We start from the raw sequence: 22,195 nt of genomic DNA, 5'->3' as shown, positions 1-22,195 counted from the left end.
CTCAGCGCACGAAAGCTTAAAATTGGCAACTGCGTATACGAACCTTAATGGAATACGCTGACATGGTCAGTCCAGCATGCCGACCTTTACGGCAGCGGCGCCCATTGATCCAAACCAAAATAGTCCGGGTACTCAACTGGCCGTGGCTTCGATCACACACTGAGCTCGTCGGGCTGCCTACCTAATCTCCGGTTTGGAGTCCGTCGAAAATGCTCCCTTTTAAGTGGTTCTTTTATTTATGCTCGCCACCGGCAACCTCTTCTGATTTGTTTCCTCTCTTTCTCTCTCTCTCTCTCTCTCTCTCTCTCTCTCTCTCTCTCTCTCTCTGTCGTTTGTATTTCGCTTAACCTCCCGATCAATTCCACCGTACATTTACTTCTTCATTTTCTCACTCGAGACTAATAATTCAACGAGCCGATGCTCTATATTTGCAATTACTGTGCCTGCTGAAATTTATGCTAGATAACGCCGAGGCGATGAAGGAGCCTTCGTATAGAACGGCGTCTGCGCGCAAACACTGGGACATCTCGTTTGTCATCCGACGACACACTATCCAATATATGCCTCGCGTTCATATAACGTGAAAAAAAAATCCGCGTGCCAAGATATGCCAAGATATCCGCGATATCCAAGATACCCAAGACATGCCACTATCCAAGATGTGCCGCACGCCTTAAAAGCGTTGCCGCAAGAAGAGATCCTATGGGATACTTACTAAGAAATATGCCTTAAGATAACCGGGAGAGGGCAAGAAGGCGCTTACAAGTTCCTCGAGATTCAACAGGCACATCTCCGCTGCGAAGACCACTCGAACAAAGCTCGAAACGAAGCTCACTCGTTTTAAGCGTTTCTTAACTCTTTGAGGTATAAGCGCAATAGCATAAAGCACGCCGGACGGTAGAGGAGACGGGGACACCGCGCTGCCCATCTGTTGTCCCGCGTGCTCTTGTGCACTTTATCTCAAGCTATGCACCGCCAACTAGCCCACCAGTCTGTTCTTTCAACCTTAATTCTTGTCACCGTAAAACTCGAACAATTTCCCAATACCGGCGTCCTTGTATTATCACGTACGCTTCTTCGGACATAGAAGCACAGCACGCATTGTGCAGCGCGTATGATAAATGCGGCATATCATATACCACGGTAAATGTAGTGAGAGATTACTCGTGCTTTCCCGCAAAGTCAGAAACGCATGAATGACCTCTTCGAGTTGCCTACCGCGGTCAGTCTGTAGATGAAAGCTCCGTTGTCGCGTGTGCCTGAGTAGGGAGCAGTGAAACGTGAGAAAACGGTGTAGCGGAGCTCGCCTGTTGCGCAACTGACACGAAACTTCGAGTGTCGCGTGCCGCCAGCTGTAAAGAAAGAACGCAGCAAATTGCCAGTTCACAGCGGTTCACTGGTTCGCGGTGGCACGCAAGGAACCTGCGGAAGCCCCGACGTCCATTTCCTCCTCCTTTTAATGCGAAGCATTCTGCTCCGACGCCAGCCACTTCTTGGCGGGCGAGCCTATCTCGATGAGTATAGCTATAGGCGCTTGTTGATACGGCATATCTTATTTTGTTGTAGCGCAAGCTGGACAAGGACAACATAAAGGCACATCTGACACACACAGCAGTCAGATGTGTCTTTCTGTTGTCCTTGTCCTTGTCCTTGTCCTTGTCAGATGTGCTTTTCTATTGTCCTTGTTCAGCTTGCGCTACAACAAAATAAGAGCCTATCTCCACTACGTTTTCGGCTCCAGAGCAAGCCAGGATAAGAGTGCGTCTCGCGGTGTGTTTGACTGTAACAAATCTGTTTCCTGCTTCCTAGAAAAAGTGGCATAAGAAACGTGTTTAACGCCTCGAACTTCATGGCGAAGCTGTTTAGAAAAACCGAGATAAATTGCATTTGCGCGGTTTTAAGCGAAGCCTATATAGGTTCGGGTGGACTAGGAAAAACTGGTCCGAGCTTTTTTTTTTTTTTCCTTATCTTCTAAGCTTAACGGGTGAAGCCGGAAGTCTCCTTCAGCTTTCTACCTCTACACAGCGAGAAAAAGTCTAGGCAACGAAAACAACAAAACAAAAAAAACGGGATGGAAACGACTCGCGGACACACGTCAGCGCATGGTTACAGATCACTCGACGCGGTGACCGCACACTGTGCTGTGGAGCCTGCTAGGACGAAGCTTTTTTGAGTCGTCACGAGGAGAAGCCATAACTTATGCAACAGCTTTCTCTTCGGTCGTCGACGTGGCATTCGTGGCTGTTTCCGGCGACGGCAACTGTCGCCATTTTCTTTTGGTCCGACAGAGACCCATCTCTTCCTGTCTCCAAATGCTCGCTTCCTTGGCGCGTCGTAATGCCATTCGATCTTATTCTCGTCTTCTTTTATTCATTCATTCCACTTTATTCCGCGAGCTCGGCAAACATCATGAATGAGGCAAACGCTTCTGGGTCTTGCACGCGCGGCCTGCCAAAGTTAAAATCGGTGACCATGGAAACGAAAAGAAACGGGACTCTCAAAAGACGGGATGTTGAAGAAGCATTTCGCGCATGAAAGAATACATTAAGCATTGAAATCCTTCTTTTTTATTCTCCTGCTGCTTTATTGTTTTCTCCTTTTATAAAATGCGAAAGGGGCCGGCGAAGAAATTTAAACGGCGTGTTTCGCTGGAAAAAAAATTATTAATGGGACTGCAATCGCGTTAGTTAATAATACAGTAATTATTTTTATACATGAAGAAGCTTCGCAGGCTAAGTGCGTTCAGCTTGCCCGCGCTTTTCTTTTTTTATTATAATTATTTTTTGTAAGAACAATGCACTTATTATCTCCAGAAAACACTAGCTCATGAATTTTCTCTAAATTGGCGTTCCTAGTCAGTGGGAGAAGAGATCGTTTGAGAAATTGAATCGGGAGTCCCAAAGTGGCGTCGCCAAGCAGATCCTTTGCCCCAACTGTAGTAGCCACGAGAGCCAGGACTTACCGTAAAGTCACACGCGGCAGTGATAGCACGCGTAGATAACAGAGGCAAGTAGCGAACTTCTTTTCTGAACGAGTTTTCACTCCCGACATAAAGCACGCTCTCGGAGGAGTTGAGAGTGGAACCGTGGACAAAGAGCTTTTCGTCGACAGTCCACCACCATCAGCAGTTATCCAGTTATTGCTCGGTGCCAGAGGCGCCGACTGTACCAAAATTTATGGAATGTTGTCGCCAGTTTTCTGCCCAATGAAGGGATGGTATGGAGACAGACAGCAGGGTCGCATAAGAAATCTGTCGCTGACTTTGACGATCATCTACGATGGTGTTTGCGGTGACTTCTTTTTCTTCGCCGTGTGGCGGAAGTGAAGTCCTGAACAAGCACGTGGCCTGACGAGGCCACGACACGGTGACGAAGACGACAGCGTAACGAAATCAACAAACATAACAAAGCCAGTTTCGAGCGTTTAGATGCTGCCGCAGAAAACGAAATCAAATAAACGTATTTTTTTGTTCTCTCCAAGTGCAGGTACGAACAAAAGCAGTAGAATTATTCTATGTTGCCCACTTCCCCTGCGATCAGCTCAGAGCAGGGCAAGATCGCTCTCTTTATTGGACTCCGCCCTCGATCGTACGCCAATTCTGTCCGGATTCTTGCGGTAGCGAGGCTTCTCTGTGGTTGAGCCTCAGCCTTCCAATCCTTTAACTTGAACTGTTTGACTCGTACGGTGGCATTCAAAAGAATAAAAAGCAGCAAAAAAAAATGCCTCCTGCGATAGCTGGTGAGGAAGCGATTCAGGACGATTTCGCCGGAGCCTTCATTAATCCTAAGATGTCGATCGCCAATTCTTTGACTTTGAGTCAGCTCCTCCGTCCCTCAATCAAGCGATAAATTCAGTTTTTCCCTGATAGCAACGTGCTTTTACGTCTTTGTATTATTTCTTTCGTTTGTACTGTACTGCGTTACACAGCAAAACGGGCTTTTGAATGTAAAAAGTAGTCAACACCCTTAACGTCATACCCCCCGCAGATCCGCCTGAGAACACGGATGTACTGCGCCTTTAATCACTGATTCAGGTATGCGGTACATGCAAAAAGCCGCGACTAATTGAGCACTATGTACCGACGTAAGAGCCTAGCGACATTTATCATCCATTTGAAATTCTTATCCGCGCTCCAGGGTCGTCGGTATATCAGCATAAGTTAACGGTCTACTCCATAAATGCGCATGATAACTCGTGCAAACATCCTGACCGGCCAGCAATATACGGTAGTTGGGCGACAAAAGCGGCACCGCAGCCCGAAACTTTCTGCGGTGCGTAAAAGCATTCGAGATTACGTCTTCACCACCGGAACCGACAGCCACCCTTCCGGCACGAAACGTCGTCGCATACCACGTACGACCGTCTAAAGCCGGTTCTGACAGTGGAACCTCCGCGTCGCATTCAAAAAGCCTGTCACCGACCAAGACCACACTCCCTCCCTCCCACACACACACGCACAGTTACGCACCTCACCGACGCAAAGAACGGATTCATACCCCCCTGCGACCGTGACTCGCAAATCCCCCGTTGCCGTATAGGATTTGCAGGTTCTCCCCGCGCTCCCTTCATCCCTAATGCATCCTCGAAAAAAAAGAGGGGGGGGGTATGGGGAGAAACCGACAGTACCCCAACGAACCCGCTTGCTGGGTGCGCGCGTCGTGGCGTCCTTCATCTATAAGCGAAGACAGAGGGAGTCCGTTATCTCTAAAAGAAAGAAAAGAGAGCAAACGGGAGAGTCCCGATCTCCGGCTACGGGTCCCTGCGTTCTTTGCTGCCCCTTCCTTTCCCTACCCGAGCTGCAGCAAGCGAGAGCAGCGTCGGCGCATCAGACACGCGACGAGGGGGAGTATACGGCTTCTTTCCTCCCGACTCGCTCTGGTCGCGGCGTCGCCAAATGGGTCCACGTGACGACTCCATTTGCGAAGAGCTTTTATGCCGCCGCCGACGCGCTGCTGCGGCTGCTATCCGGCCGGCTGCTTGCCGCGCCATCGCCGTCCTCTCGGCCCTTTCGGCTCCGCCGCTGCCGGAGGCTCTTTGCGCGGGAAGAAAGACGCGCCGAGTTGTCCTCCCTTCTCGGCCCGGTTATTGCGCGCTGGCACGGATATATGGCGCGCTTCCGCGTACCGTCGCTGCGTACTACTGGAGGGGCCGCGCACCGCTACGCACTGCATGGCGCGAGCTTTTGCGAGAAAGCATGCAGAACGATTGATTGATTGATTGATTGATTGATTGATTGATTGATTGATTGATTGATTGATTGATTGATTGATTGATAGATAGATAGATAGATAGATAGATAGATAGATAGATAGATAGATAGATAGATAGATAGATAGATAGATAGATAGATAGATAGATAGATAGATAGATAGATAGATAGATAGATAGATAGATAGATAGATAGATAGATAGATAGATAGATAGATAGATAGATAGATAGATAGATAGATAGATAGATAGATAGATAGATAGATAGATAGATAGATAGATAGATAGATAGATAGATAGATAGATAGATAGATAGATAGATAGATAGATAGATAGATAGATAGATAGATAGATAGATAGATAGATAGATAGATAGATAGATAGATAGATAGATAGATAGATAGATAGATAGATAGATAGATAGATAGATAGATAGATAGATAGATAGATAGATAGATAGATAGATTAACGCACGCGCAAGCACAAATAGTTCTCGATTATGTTTTTCGTTCATTATGTGCTTAGTACAATTGTCTTCCTCTAGAAAAGAAATTCTTTTTCTTTAGCTTAGTTGGCTCGCTGCGGAATTCAAAAGACCTATATGTAGTCAGCACACAAGCGCCGAAACGCGCCGGTGAACACGAATGCGCTTAATACAACGAGCGCAGGAACTCTTGGCGTAGAAAATTGGCTCTACCGCACGCACCAAGCCGTTTCAAGAAGTTCGCTTTCCAGGATACTATGTGAATATAGGCTTTGCATACATACGTAAATTTGTTTTGTTTGGCATAGGCTGATTCGCGAATAAAATAGAGGTCATGAAGATCGAACAGATTATTTTGTTCAATCTGCATTTTGGGTAAATTATTTTATTATTTCTTTTCTTTTTCTTTTTGTAAGGTTCGAAAACGGCAGGATACACGAAAGCGCACGATTATTGGAGCTGGAATGGATAAAAAAACATACAAGTGGTTTCTACCCGCCTGCCTGCCTAAGTGCTCGCTATAAAGTAATTTCAGCCAGAAGTACTGCCCAACTATTTCAGTGAGTTTCGTTCACAGTGAAAGAACATTTTCTGCTGTAGGAGGCAACAGTACTGCTTGAAGGGGCTGGCTACCGCAAAACTCCCCAACCCTTGCGCATGTGGGAGAGGAAAATATTTTTAGGCATATTGTTTGCTATTCTTCTCCCAGTAGCTTGAATAAGAATGCCTACTTTCTCCACTTCCCACGCGTTTATGTCATCGATTCATACGCATTAGCTGCGAAGGCAGTTCATAGCTTTTTATTATTATTATTTATGCAAACATGTGCAAACATCACAAAGAGAAAGAGAAACGGCCTAGCAAATGTCTTCAAACGCAAAACCACGCCCACCTGCTTTCAGAGATGAGAAAAAAGGAGAAACATAAGAATGAGATCAAGGCAGAAAAAAAGGACATGAAAGGACAACGGGCATTATAAAGTTACACGCAGAGTACTTGACCTATTGCGAGACGCCAAAATGGACACACTTCCTTAGGAATGTTTCAGAATTGCGTACTTGTATAATACTATTTTTTTATCGTCATCGTCACTCACGTCAATTATCTGCTTGCCCGCCACCTTCTCTGAGTACAAGCTACCCGCCGTGGTTGCTCAGTGGCTATGGTGTTGGGTTGCTGAGCACGAGGTCGCGGGATCGAATCCCGGCCACGGCGGCCGCATTTCGATGGGGGCGAAATTCGAAAACACCCGTGTACTTAGATTTAGGTGCACGTTAAAGAACCCCAGGTGGTCGAAATTTCCGGAGTCCTCCACTACGGCGTGCCTCATAATCAGAAAGTGGTTTTGGCACGTAAAACCCCATCATTTTTCTTTTTAGTACAAGCTATCGGACTTGAGCAAGCAGGTTACCTGAGGCCGACCTCCCTGCTTTTCTGTAAAGCAGGTGGCCTTCCGTGTACTTTCATCGACTTCCATCGAAACACTTCACCTTTCAATAAATTACAGCATCTGGCCGAATGTTGCAATTATCTACTTAGAGAATTAGAACATTTGGCGACCAAACAAAACAGCCGAGTGACCGATGTGTTCCGATGCGACCGCCATTCGACGGCGTGAGTAACTCGGGCGTGACAGCTAGGAATTTGCTTTCTCGTCGTCGGCAGCGGGAAACCCCACACAGCAGAATCGTCGCAAACACAAAGCGCGTGTCCAATAGTTCTTTATTGGGAAAGTTGTGCTCCCTTTGCGCTATTCCTGATCGCAGTGTACCGAGATGTCACCACCAGCGCTACTGGTTGCGTCTACGTTTTCCACCGTCGTTTCTGGTATACGCCTTTGCTATGCTAAAGCTCTCCATTACGGCCACTTTTTTACCGTCAGCGCGGTTGACACGCGCCGACAACATGGCCGTCCTGCTGAGGAAGGAACAGAAAAGGAAGAAACAAAGAGGGAGTGGGGGGGGGGGAGGAGGCGTTTGTCGCCACGTCGCGATGTCGTGGGTTGCCCTCCATTCATTCTCCCATCCCCGTCTCTCTTCATGCATCTCCTTTTTTATAGATTCCCAAGCAAAAAGCTTTTGTGTGTCACTATGCACCGGCAAGCACAAAGGCTGGGGCGGATGTGAACGGAAGCGGGCGATGGGCGAGCGAGCGAGAGGGACGAGGATAGTGGTTTCTCTCCCCCTTGTGGCCCCGCTCTGTTTTCGAAGTGAAAAAAATAAAACGTAAAAAAAAGAAACACGAACGCAACTACAACTCGTGCGCCAACAAAGAAAAGAGCTTGATCAGCCGGCGGCCCCTTAATGGATGTAGAAGGAGGGCCGCTCCTTTTATGCCGCGCCCAGCTCGCCGGGTCCTCGGCTAAAAGGTTATGGAAATGTATTAAAATTTTAGAGGGGGTGGCTCGGGTAAGATGCTGTGGCGAGCACGATGTTAAACCAGCCGTGGAAGCTTTTGTCGTGTCCCGTTTTCTTCGCTGTGCGCGATTCTTTCCGCTTGTGTGTTATGTACGTGTGTGTCGGCGTCTCAAAAAGAAATGAAGAAAAGAAGTAAGAAAGTAAACAACGGCGTTAATTTCGTCATAAAGTTTTCATCGCGACTGCCACGTTAAGACGATGAGCCCTGGCGACGATAAGCGCGTCGCGCTGGACCGCAGTGCGCTTTGAAAGTGCGTAGCGAGCAAATTAGCGTCGTGCAAAGAGATTTCGTTGCGTTCAAACTACAACTGTTTGGCCTCTGTTCCGCAGACATTATGCTTCATTTCGCTTGACCTCTCTAAGTTCAACACTAAGCTATGACTTCATCACTATCACTGAGTCAACCCACATTTGATCTTCTGAAATACCTACTCCATAATAAGAGCGGTAACCGTGCCCACTTGTACCCATACCCACTGTTACCCGTATCCGCTTGTACCCGTACCCGCTTGTATCCGTACCCGCTTGTATCCGTACCCGATTGTACCCGTACCCGCTTGTATCCGTACCCGATTGTACCAGTACCCGCATGTATGCGTACACGCTTCTACTTATGCTTCCCAACTGTTAGACGGGCAAAAGTGGCTCGTAACATCGCGCCCGGCTCTCTCGCGGCTTTGCACGCCTGAAAGAAGCTACACAAGAGCCTCTGATCCGCGTAATGGCGGTAATGCATAACCCATGCCTCTCGCATTCCAATGTCACGCCTGTACAGAAGAGCAGGATCTTGCCTTTATGGAAAGCCAGTATTCAAGCAATGTAAAGAACGGCGGGTTGCACAACAAGATTGTCACCTTGCCACCCGATTACGACAAGGGGTGCAAGACGCGCACCTCCCGCTCTCCGCCGCTGCAGCTGCGAGGCGTTCAAAGAAGCGACCTTTGCGCTGGAATCCGCCGCCTTCCTCCAGCCCGCTTCGACATTGTGACAAGACGAGTTTGGTGTGTGGACAATGATTCCAGAGTTCCTCAACGCGGCGCTGATCTGACACGCCTGAAGAAGCTACCGCGGGAACGTCTTATTTTTGCGCTCTCACGGTTCTGCATGTTGCAAAACAACGAGCGACCCTCGAGCGGCGTCGATTTTCCGGAACGGCACCACCTTCAACGCCGTCGCTTGGGCTTCGGAATGTGTGTGCCTTTGTGTCTGTAAACTGGTCTTCAGAGCAGCTGCGAGTTGGTGATGTGTAAACGAACAGCCGCCGCGTCGTAGGACCAGCGGATCGAGTGTATAAAAACTGTGGTTGTGCGATTGTTGGACACACTTCTCTTGAGCAGTCATGTTAGACTGGTTCACTTCTCTCATGCAGTCCTGTTGGACTAATACTATTTTTCTCAAGCAGTCATGTTAGACTGAGTTAATTTCTGTAAATAAACCCCTTTTTCCTCGTTCTCGATGAGAAGCAGTTCTTCACTTCATCAACGATCTCAGCGTAAATAAGTTGGACGACGGCATGGGCCAGCTACCTTCGAATTCATGCCGTACTCCAATCTTGGCAAAGGACCACGGACGAAGGGATTGAGCCCCCAATCCTGACAACTGGCTGACAGCGGTGAGATGGACTTTGCGACATGGTGCTGTATCTGTGGTGAGTGCTTGGTTTTTGCTTTGACTCTCTAGGCTTCATTTTGTGGTTGTTCTGTTTAGAACAGTAGGGAAGCTAGATTGTTGTGTGTTAGCTAGGTTGTGTTTTACTAGCTAGATTTAGAGAGCAGAATCAAGGCAGTAAAGCAGCAGTCATGGAGTTAAGGACACTGCTGAGAGACGAGTTGTTGATTGTTGGTGAGGAACTGGGCCTAGATGTACGCAAGGAAATGCTCAAATCGGAATTATTGGAGCTAATTTCCAATCAGGCCAGTGAGCAAGATATTGAAATTGGATTGGAACTTCTCAAAAAGAGAGAGAAACGGGAAAAAGAAAGAGAAAAACGAGAGAGAGAGGAACGCGATAAAGAAAGGGAGGAACGCGATAAAGATCGCGAGTTAAGAAAAATGCAACTGGAACTTGAAAGCAAACGTTTGGAGATGTCTCAAGGAAGTGAAGGCGCTCTGGGTCGATCAAGTGAGGCAGAATCGTACCGCATGGACAGGCTATTAAAGCCATTTGAGGTCGGGACCGACATAGGCTTGTTCCTAAGCAATTTTGAAAGGACTTGCGAGAAGATGAACTTCGGCCCGAGTACATGGCCGCAGCGGTTGCTGTCTATGTTGCCGTGTGAGGCGGCGGAAGTAATCGCCAGATTGAGTGTGCAGGATGCATATGATTATGCAAAAGTTAAGGCTAGTCTCCTGAAGAAATACCGCCTTTCAGCCGAAGCTTTTCGGCAAAGGTTTAGGAGCACAGGCAAGAAAGATAGCGAGGGCTATCCGGAGTTTGCATATAGCTTAAAGGCCAACCTAGTCGAGTGGCTTAAAAGCGCGGAAGCGTACGACAGCAGAGACATGATCATTGAATGCATGTGTCTAGAGCAGTTTTACAAAACCATCCCCCAAGCTGTGAAACTGTGGGTGCAAGATAGAGGTAATGTAAACACTGTGGAAAGGGCGGCTGAATTAGCCGAAGAGTACGCAACCCGTAGAAAGTTGAACGCCGAGGAGGGAAACTGGGACGGTCGAAATGGACCGCGGAAGCCATTTCCGTTCAAAAAGGGTGCGCAAACTAGACGATCCGAGCCTGTAGACATGGCGGAAAAGCCCGCAGAAAAGAGCGAGGAGAAACTTAACGGAGAAACCACACAAAAAGAACAGAAAAGAAAATTCGAATCTGTTAGACCAATTCGCTGTTACAAATGCCACAAACTGGGACATATAGCTGTAAACTGCGAGAAGCCTAGCGTAGTTTTTTCCTACGTGGAGGAAAAGGATGAGAATATGGAACTTTTAAGTCCATATCTCCACGACCTGCAAGTTAATGGAAAACCATGCCGAGTGCTAAGAGACAGTGCCGCCACGCTGGACATTGTCCATCCGTCTTACGTGATGGTAGAGGACTTCACCGGAGAAGTAGCATGGATAAAACAGGTTGTAGAAGAACACAGCGTATGTCTGCCCATGGCCAAAGTCAAAATCAGTGGACCATTCGGGGAGCTAGAGACTGAGGCTGCAGTTTCCAAATTTTTGTCACTGCAGTATCCCTACATCTTTTCGAATCGTTCGAATCAGTTACTGCGTGACAGAGGGCTCAAACTAGGAGAGGGCATAGTACAGGCATTGACCAGAGGCCAAGCTCGTAAGATCTCGGCGCTTTCGGCTGAAAATGCTCAAGCTCCTCCAGCTGAAGCAGAAAAGGGGATAGCTTCAATCCCCGAATCCGAGCTAGGCCCGAGGGACAAAAGAACAGTTGAGGAGAGCCTGCCAGTTGACCAGCTCCATGAGAGCGTAGCACTAGAGTGTCAGAGTTCTAGCCTGCAGGAAGAGCATGCAGACGCGCTCCCAAGCGAGACAGGGTCGTTATTATCACCGGCCTCAAAGAACTTTGATCAACTCTTACGCGTGGATAGAGAGTCACTGGCAGCTGAGCAAAAGAATGATGAGAGCTTAGCTAAATTACGGGACACAGCTAAAGAAGGCATTGCTAGGCGCAACGTAACGATACATGAGAAAGGAGGATTGTTGTATCGGCATTACAGAGATCGAAAGGGTAGGATTTTAGATCAGTTAGTCATACCTACTAAGTATAGGGAGGACCTTTTGAGTCTTTGTCATGGAAATGGGTGGTCCGGCCACCTAGGCATAAACAAATCAAAGGAAAGATTGCTTATGGAATACTACTGGCCTGGCTGTTTCAAAGATGTAGAAAACTTTGTAAGATCATGCGACGCCTGCCAGCGTTCTGGTAAACCAGGAGAGACTTGGAAAGCTCCACTGAAAGTAGTGCCCTTAATAACAGAGCCTTTCAGACGACTTGTAATAGACACGGTAGGGCCTCTTCCAAAAACAAAATCAGGCTACAGGTACTTGTTTACCATGCTGTGTCCGGCCACCAAGTTTCCAGAAGCAATCCCTTTGAAAGAGCTCAGCTCCACCGAAGTAGTAGACGCGCTTTTGACAGTGTTTGCACGAGTTGGGTTTCCAGCCGAAATTCAGGCAGATCAAGGGTCAGTATTCACGAGCGCACTGACTTCCACATTCTTGCAAAAGTGCGGGGTAAAGTTAATTCACAGTTCTGTCTATCACCCTCAGTCAAACAGTGTAGAGAGGTGGCATTCGGTGCTTAAGCGAGTTTTGCGTGCGCTCTGTTACGAGCACAAGGAGGACTGGGAGAACTGTCTGCCGGCAACTTTGTTTGCTTTGCGAACGGTTCCACATGAAGCGACAGGGTTCTCTCCAGCAGAACTAGTGTATGGGAGGACACTCCGTTCTCCACTGAGAATGTTAAGAGAGATGTGGGAGGAAAGAGGGGAGAGTCCAACCGTGGTTGAATACGTGCTGAATTTACTGGAACGGCTAAGCGCAACCCAAGAACTAGTCGGAAAGAACATGGCACTAGCTCAAAAGAACGCCAAATTCTATTACGACAGGAATGCGAGGCTTCGTACGTTTAACGCCGGAGACCAGGTAATGATCCTCAAACCTTCAAGAAAGAACAAGCTTGAAGTTCACTGGGACGGGCCCGTTAAAGTGTTGCACAAACTTTCAGAAACTAACTATGCTTTGAGAATGCCCGGTCGCAGGAAGGAAGTGAGGATATATCACTGTAATTTGATGAAGCCGTATGTAGAGCGGAGCGGAGTCGTTAACTATACTGTCAAAGAGCCGGATGGCATCGGTACCAAGTTTAAGGAGGATAGGGCAACCTCCAACTCTGAAATCGGCCTAGAAGAAGTAGTAGAACACTCGGTAAGCTCGCATGCTCTAAGACCCGAGCAGCTAGATGAGCTAAAAGGGGTGTTAGGGGAATATCTCGACAGATTCAGCGATCGGCCGGGTAGAACCGAACTGATAACGCATGAAATTGAGCTGACCTCTACCGAACCAGTAAGATCAAAACCTTACAGGGTGTCTCCAAGACAGAGAGAGATTATGGAGGCAGAGATACAGCGCATGCTAGAGTTGGGAGTTATTGAGCCCGCTGAGAGTGACTACACGTCACCGCTAATACTCGTAGAAACCCCTAACAAGGACCCTCGTCCGTGTGTTGACTACAGGAAGTTAAATGCGATCACTAGGGATCAGCTGTACCCGATACCCAACATTGAGGAACGAATTGAAGGAGTTAGCGCTGCTAAATACATTTCAACTATAGATCTCGTGCGGGGGTACTGGCAAGTTCCCCTTTCAGAAAGTGCCAGCCGCTATGCCGCATTCATCTCGCCTGTAGGCACTTTTCGCCCTCTCGCACTCAGCTTCGGGCTGAAGAACGCGCCGTTTAGCTTCTCTAAGTTAATGGATATTGTCCTAAAGGACTTGCAGGAGTTCGCCTTACCTTATCTTGATGATGTGGCCATTTTTTCGGACAGCTGGGAACAACACGTATCGCACCTCAAACAGGTGTTCTCACGGTTGAGGGAAGCCGGCTTAACGATGAAAGCGGAAAAGTGTAGGTTTGGTTGTTCGCAGGTTACTTATCTGGGCCATGTTGTTGGTCAGGGCATGAGACGACCGGCTGAGCTGAAAATAGCTACGATTGGAGATTTTTCTCAGCCGCGCACGAAAACGGACGTTCGTTCATTTTTGGGACTTGTGGGGTACTATCAACGGTACATTCCGAATTACTCGCAATTGGCAAGTCCATTAACAGACGCCCTCCGAAAGGGAGCACCGAGTAACGTACACTGGGATAAGGACAAAGAGAACGCTTTCCAAAGTTTGAAAACGCTATTGGTTTCTCGCCCTGTGCTTCGCGCGCCAGACTACACAAAGGAATTCATAGTTCAATGCGACGCAAGCGACAGAGGTATGGGCGTGGTACTTAGTCAAGTCGGCGACGATAACGAGGAGCATCCTATCCTCTACGCCAGCCGTAAACTAAATGTAAGAGAGGAAGCCTACAGCGCTTCAGAGAAGGAATGCGCTTGTTTGGTTTGGGCCGCCCAGAAGTTGTCGTGTTACTTGTACGGAGCGAAGTTCATCTTCGAGACCGACCACTGTCCTCTGACGTGGCTCAATCAAATGTCACACAAAAACGGCCGCTTGCTCCGATGGAGCCTCACTCTCCAAGAGTACAACTTCTCCGTTAGATATAAGAAGGGAAAGTTGCATAGCAATGCGGATGGTTTGAGCAGGCTAATTTGAATTCTGCGTTTGAGGGTCCCGCCTAAATTTTAGGGTTACTAGTGTTAATTTTATTAAGCGAAGAAGATCCCCTCTCATTTAGCAGGATTCCCTCCATGATTGCTGAATTTGTCAGCAGGAATTTGCTTCAGAAATTGGCATAGTGAAATGCAGCATTTTTTTGTTTCTGCACTTATGTTGTTGTTGTTTTTTTTTTGAAGCCTAGCGAGTCTAAAGTGAGAGCCAATGCACGTCATCTCGGCGCAGAGCCGTGTTGTGGGGTTCATTTTGCAGTTGCCTGTCCTTGTTGGATGTTTTGGGGCGGTGACATCAATGCACAAGTGGTCGCTGCGAGCCAAGACATCAATCCCCCCCTGACCAGCAGCCGTTCTCTTCCTACCTAGCGGTTGTCAGCGCTAGACAGTCGAGACTTTTGGGGCCATGGAGGCGCTGTAAAGAACGGCGGGTTGCACAACAAGATTGTCACCTTGCCACCCGATTACGACAAGGGGTGCAAGACGCGCACCTCCCGCTCTCCGCCGCTGCAGCTGCGAGGCGTTCAAAGAAGCGACCTTTGCGCTGGAATCCGCCGCCTTCCTCCAGCCCGCTTCGACATTGTGACAAGACGAGTTTGGTGTGTGGACAATGATTCCAGAGTTCCTCAACGCGGCGCTGATCTGACACGCCTGAAGAAGCTACCGCGGGAACGTCTTATTTTTGCGCTCTCACGGTTCTGCATGTTGCAAAACAACGAGCGACCCTCGAGCGGCGTCGATTTTCCGGAACGGCACCACCTTCAACGCCGTCGCTTGGGCTTCGGAATGTGTGTGCCTTTGTGTCTGTAAACTGGTCTTCAGAGCAGCTGCGAGTTGGTGATGTGTAAACGAACAGCCGCCGCGTCGTAGGACCAGCGGATCGAGTGTATAAAAACTGTGGTTGTGCGATTGTTGGACACACTTCTCTTGAGCAGTCATGTTAGACTGGTTCACTTCTCTCATGCAGTCCTGTTGGACTAATACTATTTTTCTCAAGCAGTCATGTTAGACTGAGTTAATTTCTGTAAATAAACCCCTTTTTCCTCGTTCTCGATGAGAAGCAGTTCTTCACTTCATCAACGATCTCAGCGTAAATAAGTTGGACGACGGCATGGGCCAGCTACCTTCGAATTCATGCCGTACTCCAATCTTGGCAAAGGACCACGGACGAAGGGATTGAGCCCCCAATCCTGACAGCAACTAGAAGCAGGCCTGTTAAATAGCCCGAACAGCTAAAGCTCACATTTGCTCGTCGAAAGCGTCGGAAAGCGAAAATATTTCATAGTCATTTGTCGTGGTTATTGCTTCTGCGACAAGGCGGAGTCAAACAACTGCGTCTCAAGCACCAGTCTGGCCTGCTTGGAAGATCGCGTGAATTCGATCGCTAGCGCGCACAATTCCAGACTTCTTTAACTTACCCCAAGCCAGCAATCAACGCGGTTGCAATTGACGGCTCGCTTCCTGCCTCCAAGACACTATATTCTGTAAGTTGTTGCGGCTTCTCTAGGTCGCTCCGGATGAAAGCACCGGAACGACTCCAATTTCTTTAGTCAATTAATAAAGCTACTTGATTAGTGTTTACGTAATTGGTCCGACTTCAAGCGTCCCCTCCACCTATCACTTTGCTCTGAAGAACAAATGCTGCTTTGTTATGTTAACCGTCTGTCCCTTTGTATTGAGAATCTGAGCATCCGTTCTCTCGCCCTGCTGAGCCCAGACCAGCTGGATTATGTTTCTTGTATTCAGGACGACTGTCACGGCAACCATTTATCAAGGACGATATGCTAATATGCAGCAAAGCAACCTTCTCGCGGACTAACTGGGTTATACTTGAAAGCAAAGATACTTCATCGAAGCATGACGACAAAAAAAAGGAGAAAGAAAGACGAGACACGTAGTACGTAGAGCTACAGCACGAACTCTGTACTTCGTCTTATGTTCAGGTCTCGCCTTTGCTTCGTGTTTTCGCGCAGATTCCTGAACAATAGGCGTCGTTAACAAAATCCCAGCCAGCCTTTCATAGAGTAGAGCCGGGCCCATCACGAGTTTCGATAACCGTCGTCGCGTGATAGTGCCCACTAATTGGTGCGTTGGTAACCGAGCTGGAAATTGAACGTTTGACTTGGCAATTTCGATGCCAGATTCGCTGAATGCGCTGCACGAGATGATGACGGCTCGAACAAAGAGCCGTTTCTAAACTAAAGTAGAGCCCTCTCTCTTTTTAAAACATGACCTCTCACTGTTGCAATTTAAGGGATCAGCGTTAACATCTCAGGCTACCTGAAGGGAATTAAAGGTTCCACAGCTGTTGCAACTATCAGTGATCACACTTATGTTCATTTCTTTTTCTAATATGACTGAAACAGGAAGGGAGGGAATATATATTTATTTACAGCAGTAAGCGTTCTTGAATGGCGAACTCGGTGACGCGCAAGTGGTGCAGAGATGCCTTCGCTGGCTGACGCAGTGTATACGTTTTTTTTTTTCCTTTATTGCGTGCAGTTGAAGACGACTCCTTGGAAAAACATCTTCACATCGCTGCCAGTGTATGCCATCATCGTGGCTAACTTCTGTCGTAGCTGGACCTTCTACCTGCTCATCATATCGCAGCCCATGTACTTCGGACAGGTCTTCCACTTCGAAGTGGACAAGGTACGCAGAAACGGCGCTGCTACGATTCATTCATTCATTCATTCATTCATTTGGAGATCTAACATGCCCTAGTGGAGGGCTGCGGCATAACTATCACCACTCGGAGCTTCTTCAACGCGAACCGAAATATCGGTGTATGAGCCCTGTTGCATTCCGACCCCGCAAGAGCGCAAGGATCGAACACGCAATCTGATTTGTGTTCTTAAGCAGAACGATTTAGCCAGCATGCTAGGACGAAGCGGAGATCTATCAGACACCGTTCAGACGAGATTCGATCTTCACAGCTATGCGTTCTACCGTTGTCTTACTCTAGAATTAGCCCGTACTAAGCAGCAAAATGACAGTGATGATAATATGAAAAGTTCTCCGAAGTTTCAATCGCTCGCAAAATAACTAAGCCATTCCCAATTACATAGTTCGCATTTTTATAGAGCTGCGGTGAGCGTCGGCTTTGTCTTACGGCGTAACCTAGCGAACGATCATGATTATATTGCGCTTAGTGTTACACAGACTATTTTAAGTGAAGGACAGGATGTGCACGTACGTAGCGCAGACGTACATCCACGTCCTGTACTTCACTTAAATTCGTCAGTGTAACACTAAGCGCAATATAATCATGAACGTCCACCAACTAGCCCCCTCCATTGCTTTACTAGCGAACGAGCACAGCGAGAAATGAGAGCGAACACGAAGCGCAGCGGGGAATGAAAAAATCGGAGAGAACAATGAGGAGCGAGAGGGAAAGCGGAGAGGAGGGCTCAGCGGAACCATGAGGCGGAAAGCGAAGGAGGGTATGGCGAAAGCGGGAGAAGAAAAGCGTAGTGCGGCGACGATAGCTACGAGATGGCGCCATAGTAGCGCGCATCGTCTGGGGAGTCTGTCGGCGGCGGCTGCTGTGAATCGCTCCCACGCGTCACCCACGCGCTGGCTCTCGCGATCTACCGAATAGCGAGGCAGTCGCGCCACACCTCGCTCCGTTTGCAACGTGCCGCACGGGACAGATTGTCCGCACCAGCCAATATATCGTGAAATGAAGACACGTTTACAGCTGCGCTCAAATTTCGCATTAGGGAGCATCGTAATCATCGGTGAATTTTTCATATTGCATCAATTTTGTACTTCCTATGATGTGTTTTTCTGCCGCTGTTTGCATATTAGGTGCATGTTGTTCAATTTATGTCTGCTAAGTGTATTGCTTTATAGTGCGATGAAAATAAAATTGGCCCTTAACCTATTTCGGCGGGTTCCGTAGGTTGCTCGACTATACATAGTAGTGTTATTTAGTTTACTTTCTTTTGTTCTTCCATTGTAAGTGTTGGTGCAGCGAGCACAAACAGGCTACCCATGTCCCGCGAAGTAGCGCTTGACACTCCTGCGCATGTGCGTCTTTGCCCCCTCCCCACTCCTCCCGTTGCGCAGTCGGGTCTCGTGGGCGCCCTGCCGCACCTGTGCATGACGCTTGTCGTGCCCCTGGGAGGCCAGCTGGCCGACTACCTGCGAACGCGCCAGATACTCAGCACCACAGTCGTCAGAAAGATCTTCAACTGTGGAGGTGGGCACTGCTGCCACCTACAATGGCCAAGCACGCGCACCCGCGTGAGCGCCGTACTTACGTGCCCATGCTCATGTCGTCACAGTCGCCTATACATACATACATACATACATACATACATACATACATACATACATACATACATACATACATACATACATACATACATACATACATACATACACACACACACACACATACGTACGTACGTACGTACGTACGTACATACATACATACATACATACATACATACATACATACATACATACATACATACATACATACATACATACATACATACATACATACATACATACATACATACATACATACATACATACATACATACATACATACATACATACATACATACATACATACATACATACATACATACATACATACACACACACACACACACACACACACACACACACACACACACACACACACACACACACACACACACACATACATACATACATACATACATACATACATACATACATACATACATACATACATACATACATACATACATACATACATACATGCATGCATGCATGCATGCATGCATGCATGCATGCATGCATACATACATACATACATACATACATACATACATACATACATACATACATACATACATACATACATACATACATACATACATACATACATACATACATACATACATACATACATACATACATACATACATACATACATACATACATACATACATACATACATACATACATACATACATACATACATACATACATACATACATACATACATACATACATACATACATACATACATACATACATAATCACCTCCTGCCACCAATAAGTACCAGAACTGTTAAGAACACGCGAGCTCGTTGTTATTAACCATTGTCAGAGTTGTGAGCTCTGTGCGCTGCTTGCTGAACTAGTTTACACATAGTGGCTGGATGGTTCTAATGAATATGAGTCAGCCACCCAGAAAAGACGAATGCATGGGGTTCTCAATGTTACTACCCATGTCGTACAGCTGTGTTGTTTTGTTTCTAAAGTCATATGTTTATGAAGCAACGTAAACGGTAACAGTGTGTCGTAGCTTCGCCCAATGCGAATTTTTTTTCTAGCATGAACTAATTAATGCGTAAAAGTAAGCTTTCACGCGATGTCCGTCATAATTGTAACTATCTGTATATTTTACGCAGCTCAAGGCGGTACCCGCATCTTTTCGCTATCTGCTAGCGAATGCCGATAACCGTTCCCAAAAGAGCACCTCTTCGATTTTTTTTAATTGTAACACAACAAAAACAAAAAAACGTAGAATGAGTACACGCGTTTCCTCTATGCCTAACTTGATCTCTAATATATTTTTTCGCGCAGGTGGTTCTTCACTTCTGAGAATCGTTTTCTATTCGCTGCCTCGGAATTGTGCCATTCGCTATAACAGTAGAAACTCGACAGGATATCTTAACGCCATCTTTTTGTAGCGTAGAGACTTAGCTAGTAGTAGTGTTGTGCATTCATTGCAGTCTAATTACTCTGCCTTGTTTCGTTCATGTCCGTAGTCTTCAGTCGAGACGGTGGCATTTTGACTAAACAGTTGACACAGATTGCCAAGGTCAAGTGCCACCCAGCGGATGATGTGAGAGCACTTACGCGCATACCGACGATGCGAATGGAATCGGCATGCGGTAAATATCGCAGCTGAATCACCTGCATCGCCATTTTCTCTTTGTTTCCCGTCTTGTTTGGCAGGCTTCGGCATGGAAGCCGTGTTCCTCCTGGTGGTGGGCTACACCCGAAGCACCCCTGTAGCCATCTCAGCGCTGACACTGGCCGTGGGATTCAGTGGTTTCGCCATATCAGGTTGGGATCACGCACGTGTATCACATGTAGGCCGCTCGAGCGGCGTTTTTCCAGTGAGTGAAAACCAAAATTCGCGTTCAAGAGGCTGTATAGGAGCTCTAATACCAGGCAGTATTTTGTGTGTGTGGGTGAAACCCGGCTTATTAGAACCTTTCTGTGTTAGATTTCGCAGTTCTGTCACATGAGAAGCATTCAAGGCTGGCATTACTTGCACGATAAATCGCAGTGTGACGTTATCATAAGTAGATATTCGATAATTAAATTATACATTATCCACTTTAGGAAACATTCCCCTCGTGCGGAATTAAAAATTAACAGTATTTTTTTCATATTTAGGCAATAGTTAGATATGAAGTATCGTACTATTTAACATAAATGTTGTGTTTGGCACCAGCTTCGATAAGTCCTTCCTCAAGGATTTTTGGCGAAATGCATTGACGTTCTGTTAACACTTATCCAACACTGCGGCAAGAACTGGCTTGTCGATCAGTGTTAGCTGAAGCGTCAACGCATCTTCGTTGCGTCGCGCTTTTCAATTCAGCCTCTGCCCTAGCTCATTGAGCCTCCACTGACAGTAAGACCAATCTTTTTTTTTAAGTATTTCAGAAGCGTAAATTATCGATCAAGCCGAACTCTACATTCTACTCCATTGGCCCTTTAGGTTCCAACGTATCACTGCCCGCGTTTGCAGGTTTCAACGTGAACCACCTGGACATCGCCCCTCGGTACGCAAGTATCTTGATGGGGCTGTCGAACGGCGTTGGCACACTGGCCGGCATGCTCTGCCCCATCGTGGTGGAGTACATCACTGACAAGAAGGTACGCCCTTACCACGGGTGCGATCGGCGTGCGCTCACAGTATTGCTTGCCGACGTCGCGAAAGTCTACAGAAAGAGAAGAAGGAGAGAGAACGAGACGAGTGTATGATTTCAGCAAGCGATGATTTTTAGGCACTACGGGAACCGTTCCTAGATCATAGGCGACTGCCCTGCCTATGCTGTGACAGAAGCTCACTACAACGGTACTCACTACGAGAATCAGCTGCAGTAAACGTATGCGGCACGCGTTCGCGAAAGCTGGCTTCTCCACATTGATTCACGTTGTAGGAAAAAGAAGCCTGCTACAGTGATTTCCTTCGTCTTGCAGGCGAGAGCCCGTCTACTGAAATTGTTTATGGCGTGTGCACGTGTAAGCAGTCGTGCACACGGAAAGGGTCAAATAAAAGCGTTGGCCCGACCTTTTTTTCACAATATAGGTTTCACAATATAGGTGAATATAGAAAGACTTGAAAAATTATAGACCAATCAGCTTACTGTCCGCTGCCTACAAACTATTTACTAAGGTAATCGCAAATAGAATCGGGAACACCTTAGACTTCTGTCAAGCAAAGGACCAGGCAGGATTCCGTAAAGGCTACTCAACAATAGATCATATTCACACTATCAATCAGGTGATAGAGAAATGTGCGGAATATAACCAACCCTTATATATAGCTTTCATTGATTATGAGAAAGCATTTGATTCTGTCGAAACCTCAGCAGTCATGGAGGCATTACGGAATCAGGGTGTAGACGAGCCATATGTAAAAATACTGAAAAATATCTATAGCGGCTCCACAGCCACCGTAGTCCTCCATAAAGAAAGCAACAAAATCCCAATAAAGAAAGGCGTCAGGCAGGGAGATACGATCTCTCCAATGCTATT

The 22,195-nt window shown here is 47.2% G+C and overlaps 1 protein-coding gene across 3 annotated transcripts in view; it reads left to right on the top strand.

Moving 5' to 3' along the window:
• Positions 1-22,195, top strand: part of LOC135916901 (vesicular glutamate transporter 1-like) — a 259,394-nt gene that overhangs the window by 222,719 nt on the left and 14,480 nt on the right. For all 3 annotated transcript variants that reach the window (XM_065450348.1, XM_070535956.1, XM_065450347.2), the window contains exons 9-12: positions 16,919-17,068; positions 18,488-18,620; positions 20,381-20,491; positions 21,183-21,310. In XM_065450348.1, the coding sequence (XP_065306420.1) occupies positions 16,919-17,068; positions 18,488-18,620; positions 20,381-20,491; positions 21,183-21,310 (522 nt within the window). The remainder of the gene's footprint in view (positions 1-16,918; positions 17,069-18,487; positions 18,621-20,380; positions 20,492-21,182; positions 21,311-22,195) is intronic.

The sequence above is a fragment of the Dermacentor albipictus genome, chromosome 3, assembly GCF_038994185.2.
Source record: "Dermacentor albipictus isolate Rhodes 1998 colony chromosome 3, USDA_Dalb.pri_finalv2, whole genome shotgun sequence".
NCBI lineage: Eukaryota > Metazoa > Arthropoda > Arachnida > Ixodida > Ixodidae > Dermacentor > Dermacentor albipictus.
This window is presented reverse-complemented; position numbering and strand designations above follow the sequence as displayed.